The sequence below is a fragment of the Podarcis liolepis genome, assembly GCF_965112155.1.
Source record: "Podarcis liolepis genome assembly, chromosome: 2".
Taxonomy (NCBI): Eukaryota; Metazoa; Chordata; class Lepidosauria; order Squamata; family Lacertidae; genus Podarcis; species Podarcis liolepis.
The window spans coordinates 69,220,673-69,229,684 of record NC_139555.1 but is presented as its reverse complement, the minus strand read 5'-3'; the positions used below and the strand labels follow the sequence as shown (position 1 = coordinate 69,229,684).

The 9,012-nt window shown below is 44.8% G+C and overlaps 1 protein-coding gene across 3 annotated transcripts in view; it reads left to right on the top strand.

Moving 5' to 3' along the window:
• Positions 1-1,618: 1,618 nt before the first annotated feature.
• The window catches only part of GRK6 (G protein-coupled receptor kinase 6), a 32,430-nt gene continuing 25,036 nt past the window's right edge, over positions 1,619-9,012 (top strand). For 2 of the 3 annotated variants that reach the window (XM_083488412.1, XM_083488413.1), the window contains exon 1: positions 1,619-2,109. In XM_083488412.1, the coding sequence (XP_083344538.1) occupies positions 2,058-2,109 (52 nt within the window). In that variant the 5' untranslated portion in view covers positions 1,619-2,057. Of the gene's footprint in view, positions 2,110-3,119; positions 3,139-9,012 lie in introns of those variants that run through there. The other variant, XM_083488414.1, reaches the window with a different exon arrangement.

The window sequence follows — 9,012 nt, the reverse complement described above, 5'->3', positions numbered from 1 at the left end:
GGAAGGTGCAGGGGAGGTTGTATTTCCTGAGAATGCTCAGGGGACTGAATCTATCCCAGCACCTACTCCTGTCCTATTATCATAGTACCATCGAGAGTGTCCTAACCTATAGTATATTATCGTGGTATGGGAGCAGCTCTGAAACGGATAAAAAAGCTTTACAGCGAACAATTAAAATTGCCCAGAACGTTATTGGGCTCCGACTACCAACCCTGGATGAGATCTTCACATCTCGCATCTTGAAGAAGTCACATAATATTCTGAGAGATCCCACCCACCCTGCTCACAACTTCTTTGAACTATTGCCTTCGGGCAGAAGATATAGGACAATGAAAACACGAACCACACGCCTTCTGAATAGTTTCTATCCAAGAGCTCTGATTGCACTAAATAATGATCTCAGGGCCAGTTGCAAGGTTTAGAAAGTAGGGAGTGGAAGGAATGAGATAGGTTTTAGGTTATGTTATGTTTTTAATAGGTCATGCTATATTCTGGATTATGTTATGTTTTATAGATTATGTCTAAATAGGATGAGAGTTCGGAGATACGTGCAAATGTATATGTGAACCCGGTCTTTGGGTGGGTGTTTGATTTTCGTTGTTGTGTATACTGTGTATATACGGACAATGACAATAAATTTATCTAAATTTATCTAAAGTCAACTGAACCCCAGAATGTGTCCTAGCTCTCACTGCTGGATGAAGAGTTCCCATATTGGTTTCTGCCAAAGGTTTTAATGCATAATTCAGAACTGTTCATGGGCAAGGTTACACAGTGCAGCAAGTATATAAGAGGCATAAATACATGGCTAAGCACAAAATAAGAAGTTGATCCAACAAAAGCTATGCCCTCTGGGCCTCCTTTTTGAAGAGTGGAGTGGGCACAGCATTAGTGTGGCAATTGGCTGGAGTTCTGGGACTGGGCAAAAAATAATGGGCTTGTGAGGTCTGTTCACAAAAACTCTGAGAGGTAGGCTGAGAGGCAGCCACTGGCCCAACTTCACCCAAGTTCATGGCTGCATAGGGATTTGAACACTGATCTCCCAGGTTCTTGTTTGACACTCTACCCACTACACCACACTGGATCTCTTTTACTTTACTTTTTATTAATGTATTCTGTTTTACTATGATGGCATGGTGAAGTATTATCTAAATAATTAAATTAAATAGCCTGCCCTGTGAGAATGCTAATGCCTAGCTATAATGAGGACTAGTTAATGAAGATTGGTTTAGAGTTCAAGGAGGTGTGGGAGATAGTTTTTCCATTCCTTCCCTTTGGGAGATTTTCCATTCCTTCTCTTTGGAAGACTTAAATACACATCCATTCTGGTTTAAGTAATTCCCACTGGATTCAATGGGGCTTTTACTTCCAAGGAACGTATAAAGCATCGGGCCGTTCCTGGCCTACCTATACGTTTCACCTGCAACCTTATTCCTAACAGCAACCCAAAGGAGCCCATCCTTGTTCCTCTGCACTCTGCACGCGCACCACATGTAGGACTTCACGCCCACCGAAAGTGCCCGTGGCACCTCCCACCATAACTAACGAGCAGCTTCTCGCCCAATCACACATTTGCACGGGCAACGCTTCCAGCCGAGGGAGGGCGGACGAGCGCGTGGAGCCGAGCGCCCCACTCGAGCCCGTCCAATTCCCCCCTGCAAGCGACCCGATTGGCCGCTCCTTTTTCAAGACTCCCCCCGCCCCCGCGCCACACCCCACACCCAAAAAGGCCGTTGGAGCCAATCGCCCCGCGAGGGAGGGTCTCCGCGCTCCCGGCCCGCCCCTCCTGTCCCTCCAATGAAAAAGAAGGGCAGAGAGGAGGCGGAGGAGGGCCCGCCCGCCAACCGGGAGCCGATGCGGGCCGTGCTGGAGCGGGGATTGGCCGGGGCCTGCAGGCAGTGGGCGGGGCTATGCTGGAGGTAGGCGTTGGAGGTTGCTGAGGTGCCGGACCCAGCGGGCGGAGCGAGGGGTGGGAAGGGGGAGATCCGAGCCTGAGTGGTAAGAGGTGACGGCGGCGGCAGCAGCAGGAACGGCTGAAGCGCCGCGGGCGGGCCCCGATGGAGCTCGAGAATATCGTGGCCAATACGGTGCTGCTCAAGGCGCGAGAGGGTGAGGAGCCGGCCTGGGGTCGCAGGGGGCGAGCGCGTGAGGGAAACTGAGGGAAGAAGGAGCCCAGGAAACCCCCGGCGCCGTTGGGCGAGCGAGGGCATGGCGGCGCCCTCCCGGCCCGGGCATCTCCCCTCCTGCTTGGGGTCACCCCTTTCGCACAAGCCGCGGAGCTGCGCGTGGAGCGGCGGCGCCTGAGGCAGCGAGAGAGGTTCGCGGGCTGGGCGAGGCGAGAAGCGCGCTCCCCTTGCTGAAAGAGAGCCTTCGGAGCCCAGCGTTGAGTGCCCAGCAGCGGTGGGGTGGGGATGGGTGGCCGCTGTCAAAGGCGCTGGAGGGAGGCGGAGAGGCGGCGTTGCGTGTTATGACCCGGCCCGCCAGCTCTTTCTCCTTCTTCTTCTTCCTCCCCCCGCCACCCCACCCCTCTTTCCTCCCTCCCTGTGTGATGGGGGGGGGTGTGTATATCCGAAAGTAGAAAAACTGCGGAGCTTTGGAGTTAAGGACCAGCCAGCACATGCTTATAGAGGCCTCACAAAAGACCGAGGAACGTAGTGACGTGGGTTGTGGCCGAATGATGCTTTCTGCAGACACGGTTCGTTGCTTTTATCTGGCAGCTTCCTCTTGATAAAGGCTTTGAACTGTTCTTGTTCCCCGGAACCGATGCAGAGATCAGTGAAAGTTTGCACTCTTCTCCAAAAACGCTCATAAGAAGCACTCGCCCAAATATGGGACTCCGATCTCACCTCCCTAGACTGAGAGGAGCTGATAAATTGACAAGATTTGGAAGTCTTCAGGATTCTGGATGCTAGTAGAGTCAGAGGCATGCTACCCATTGTACTACTTAACTCTAGGTGGAGCATCAGAAGTTGTTGGTTTTTTTAAAAAAAATTGTAGTAGTAGTGCGTCTCTTGAATGGGTTTCCTCACAGGAACAATGTTCTCTTGCCATAGAGCAGCAGAGATGTTCTAGAATTGGCTTCTGACTTGGCATATGTGCATGAGATCCCATAAGGGACCGCTGCATTAAAAAACACAGGTCTGAGTGCTGGAATCTTCCCCCACTTTCTTTAGCAGACTTTGGCAATGCTTTTTATTGGGATACTTTGCTACCAGATATTTTCCTCTGTGTCAGAATTGTAAGCCTTAAATTTAAGGGAACAATTTGGCTTTGTAGTAGTGAGTCATTTTTGTGTATAACCAGACACAGGCTTATATTTAAGAGTCTGAAAAACAGAGGGTTCACAGCTCACTAATGAGGTAATGTAAAATGTGAAAGCAACTTTTATCATGGTCTTTCTTTTGATCATCTGCACATGGAGAAGAAAATGAATGAGGAAGAAGATGAAGCAACCTTTTCCCTTACTGCAGAATACATACTTTCCACAGTCTTAGATACCATCCTGGAGCAGAAGTGTCAGTTTAGTTTGCTCCTCAACTCTGATTTATTTACTCTTGTTTCCACTATTTTATTTAGAAAAGTTGCAGATCTTAGCAAGTAGAACCCCACTTGACAATTTCCAGAGGGACAACCACCTGTTGCAACCAAAAATAAAGCATTGTAGCACCTTAAAAACCACGTATTATGGCATAAGCTTCTGTGGACTATATTCTAGTCCCCAAAAGCTTGTTCCATAATAAAAATGATAGTCTTTAAGGCAGCTTTCCCAACTTTGGGTCTTCAGATGTTGTTGGACTACAGCTTTCATAATCCGTGGCTGTTGGCTATACTGGCTGAGGGTGAAGGGAGCTGTAGATCAACAGGATCTGGGGACTCATAGGGGTGGTGCTGTGGTCTGAGCCACTTGGGCTAAACAGCATTTCTGTGCGCTGCTCTGGTTTTGGTGTTCTGTTGCGCCAAAAGCGGCTTAGTCATGCTGGCCACATGACTAGGAAAAACTGCAGACAAATGCCGGCTCCCATGGCCCGTAAAGCGAGATGAGCGCCTCAACCCCAGAGTTGCCTGCGACTGGACTTAACTGTCAGGGGTCCTTTACCTTTACAGCAAGATTTGGTAGAACATAGGAATCTCTATAGAGCCGCTTATTTAGAATTACAGTGGTACCTCGGGTTAAGAACTTAATTCGTTTTGGAGGTCCATTCTTAACCTGAAACAGTTCTTAACCTGAGGTACCACTTTAGCTAATGTGGCCTCCCACTGCCGCCGCACGATTTCTGTTCTCCTGAAGCAAAGTTCTTAACCCAAGGTACTATTTCTGGGTTAGCAGAGTCTAACCTGAAGCATCTGTAACCCGAGGTACCATTGTATAGGTCCTCTTTTTGCTAGTCAGTAAGAAGGGGCATGAGAATACTGAAGTCACACCACCTGAATGTGGAAGTCCTATCCCCCTCTGGTTTAGTTCTTGAGACTTCCAAGTACTTACGTCTTGTAAATGAAAACTGGGTGCCTCCAGTTGTTCAGTTCTCAACTCAGAACCAAATTCTGTGTAATGTTATGACAGTACAGTAGATTATACCTACCCCATAGTTTTCAATTAGCCTACTTCACAGTATGCTATAAACACACTGCCTAATTAATATCTTCAGCCAGACGATACTCAGCCTTTAATGCAAAATTATTGCTACCTGAGGTTGTGTTGCTGAAGGTTTTGGCTGCCTAAGTTGTCCTGGCATTTATTTCACTCTAAAGACAGTGAATATTAAAACCATCACTGTCCATTCTTAGCTTGCCACCCTAGCTTTTTCAGCTATACATGCCATTCTCCTAAAAGCTTTTTTATTATACAGGTATATACATGCCCACACTAGACATCTAAATGCATAATTTGTGTGAAATGAAAGTAAATCAACCAAACTGTTGTGCGAGTCTTAAATGTAGAACGTTTTATAGTGGAAATGGCTCAAGCATGAAAGAGCTACAACATAATGCTAATCAAAAGAGATTTTAAGAGCTTTGTACTCTCTGGCTCTTTGGCAATGAATCTGGGTTCCTTTCATCCAGAGAAACAGGTGTTTCTTAATCATTTGGTAACTTCAACAGACAGAAGCTGTATAAAGTTAGAATTTCTAAGAACTGCTCTTGTTAAAGGCCTTGTTAAAAAAGGAAACAAACCCTAAACCTTAGAATTACAGCAAATGTATATTCCATGGGTAGGCAAACTAAGGCCCAGGGGCCAGATCCGGCCCAGTGGCCTTCTATATCTGGCGAATCAGCGTGTTTTTACATGAGTAGAATGTGTGCTTTTATTTAAAATGCATCTCTGGGTTAATTTTGGGGCATAGGAATTCATTCCCCCCCCAAAAAAATATAGTCTGCCCCACCCATAAGGTGTGAGGGACAGTGGACTGGCCCCCTGCTGAAAAACTTTGCTGACCCCTGGTTTATTCAAAGTACTTAATTCACAGGGTTTTGTACTGCCATGGATTAAAGCATTCATATACTGAATCATGGGAAGCCAAGAGTAAAAATATGGTGAAAGATTAAAATTTGAGTTTTTTATTTATACGAAGTTTTATGAAGTGGGTTGTGAAGCAAAAATAACATGGGCAGCTTCTTTCTCTCATCAGATTTGGATGAGAGAATTGAGGAATGGATTTTTTGATGAGAAATAAAAATTGAGTTCAGCATTGATAAACTTAAGGCTGTATGAAATCTGTATATGATACTGAGGCCTAAGTATTCCTTGCCATGAATTACTGACCTTTGTTTTTAAGAGAAGCTGCCAGGCCATTAGGCCTGAAAGGCTTTCTGGCAAGAGTTTAGGGTTCCCCATCACTTCTTCTATTCAGTTTTTGTCCAAATGGAATTGGGTCCAATTTAAATATCCATTAAATGTTTCACATTTGGCTGGGCAATGGAAGATGACCAGACATTTCTGTATTGTACATGGGCTCTAAGGTCTGCTTTAACTCTTAAAAGTAAGTTTCTATATGCCTTGAAAATTGGATGGCATTAGGTCTTCAGTGTGCGAACAATAAGATACACAGTTTTAGATCTTGTGAATTGGGTCTCTCTGAATCCATATAATAAGTGATAGGCTTGCTCATAATTGTGAACATATGAAGCTAAGCAGGCTGGAGTTCTTGATTGTGCTAGGTGGCTGAAAAGCTTAGCTTGTGTAAAACTTCAATTCTCTCCCTCCCCCTGACCTTTTAGCTTGTCAGGAATTATTTCTTGGGTATACAGCCTCAAGGAAGGTGAGCCTGTGAAGACTAAAATCAATAAGAAAAGTCATTTTATTTTAAGTAGGCATATAAAAGTTTGCCATGTATAGATTGTTGTTCTATCTCATCGAAGGAAATGTAACTACTCAGAAATGGCTATGGTAGCATTCGAGAAGTTGCTTTATATACAATACCACTAAGAACTACCATTTCCATGAATTTTTTATGCACTGTTTTGTAATTGAGTTTAAGTAGCTGTGTAAATTAGATGAAGCCGTTGAGCTCATTGTACATTTCCAGCATGCCCTCTTAAAGCCAAATGTGACAATTTTTCTATATAGAGAAAACTTCTGTTCAGGAAAACAGAAAGGAAAGTGCCTGTACACATTCAAGATGATGATGATGATTAACCTAGCACCATATGAACACTTCACAAAAAATAGATAACAGATCCCTAGTTGGACTTACAATCTAAAATAAACATAGGGAAGCAATGGAGGAAGGGAAATGGAGGCATGGGTAGATGAGATCTGCTACAGAAGATGTGCTACACATGCATTTATTAGCACGCAAATATTTCAGTACATGCACTGAAACCCACTTAGCAGATTGTGTACAAAAAGATATACACTTGGTTGTTTGCGTGGTCTTACATGTGACTAGGAAGTATTCATTTGAAATAGCCTTTGAGGCTGAACAAGTTGCCCAGTCCTCCTTTGTTCAGAGCTACTTACAGGAGAAGCAGCACCTCACACCACAGTATATTGTCTCTTCATGTACTTCTAGCCTTGGCTTATTCCAAACTGAAATGTTCTGCAACTCAAATGTTGTGAACTGCCCTGAAATCCACGGGTATAGCAGAATACAAATTTAATAAATAACAATAATAATTATTACTGCTTGCTAAAACAACTATATTCTGGTTCAGGCTGCAGGCTCACTGCTGACTTATGGGGCTGTGACTTATGCCTCATTAACAGATTCTCATACTTTTTAGGGCAACCCTCTTATGGTAATAACAGCAGAATTAGGAGGGAATTGAATATATTATTCACTTAAATTGTACAGATCCCTATGAGATGGTGAGCTTAAGTGCAGGGCTGTATGTACTGTCATGTAAATGAACATACTGTTCTAAGCTAGCCAAAAAACTATACCAAGAAAATTCTGAATTCAACAACCTATGTCAGTTATGTATGTTTACTGATGCTACATCATTTTGCTTCTGCTAGTCAAAGGAAGAAGCAACCAGATATGACACCGAGGCAGCCCCCATGGGCAACTGGAAATCCTGCTAAGCCCCTTCTGGTTTAAGAATGACATAAAACCTTGGAAGCCAGTCTTAAACCATAAGGGACAATTCAGCATCTAACCATTTATTTTATTTATATTTTAAATGCTGAAATTCTTAGGAGGATGAATTGTATACATAGTGGATCCCATGTTCAAATACTTGTGAAAGGGGCTGGCTATATTTACTGGTGATAAAGGAGAAGAGAAGATTCAGGAGAAGATACTGTACTCCCTCTGCCTTTTCTCTTTAAAAATGCTTTTGCTGCAGTAGCGCTGACCAGCAGAGATAAAATTGCATGGAGTGGTGGTTGAGATACTATTTTCTTTCTTTCCCTTTGTACTGAGTTGTAATGGGGGGCGGGTGGACTTTCAGCTCTGGCCTTGTTGAGAGGTGAAGCTGGGGACTTTTTTGCAGCAGAGATCTCTCAATGCCCCACCTGTTTTCCTTCAGTGAGAAAGTATTGTGTAGCCCACTGCCTTGATTCACTTCCTTCCTAGATTTGTACAGTCAATAATATGGCACAACTCTTAGCTTCTTTTAGGTAATGCATCTTTTCTTATGGGGGGTAGGGGACCTAGACAAGAATTGCTATGGACCATGCATGTGTGTTCTTTCTGCCCCTATCTTCCCCACAGCAGGATGCCAATGTAAAATATTTTAGAGTAGAACTTTGTCTCAAAGCCACTGTCCCTTCTGTCTTAAATGATATGCCTAATGGACAGCACTCTGGCAATTATTTCCATATAATAATGTTATGTTGGAGCCATGTTTCTTAGAAGTGCTTATCTCCTCCCTTTCAGCCAGTTTCTGTTGATTATAATGAAGCTGTAGTGAATATAGCCTTTATTTAATAAGTTGGCTGAGGATGGGTAACCTCAGGCCCAGGTTGCCCTCAGACTTCTATCTAGCCTTCAGATCTGTTCCAATGCAGTGCCTCCTCCCCAGGTCACACCCCTCACTGGCCTTGCATTTCATCTTCCTATACAGTGGTGCCCCGCAAGACGAATGCCTCGCAAGACAGAAAACCCGCTAGACAAAAGGGTTTTCCGTTTTGGAGGTGCTTCGCAAAACGAATTTCCTATGGGCTTGCTTCGCAAGACGAAAATGTCTTGCGAGTTCCTGCGGGTTCCCCCCCCCTTTTCCCAAGCCGCTAAGCCGCTTATCAGCTGATCCTAAGCCGCTAAGGCGCTTAACAGCTGATCCGCTAAGCCACTTATCAGCCAAGCCGCTAAACCGCTTATCAGCTGATCCGCTAAACCGCTTATCAGCTGATCCGCTAAGCCGCTAATAGCGCTAATCCGCTAATGGGCTTGCTTCGCAAGACGAAAAAACTTCGTCTCGCGGAACGGATTCTTTTCGTCTTGCCGAGGCACCACTGTAGTGGTTTTGTGTCCTTGAACTGCAACTATACCGCTTGCTTGCTTGCTTGCTTGCTTGCTTGGATGGATGGAGAGGGTTGTTTGTCTGACCATAGCTGCCATTCGCCACACAGGT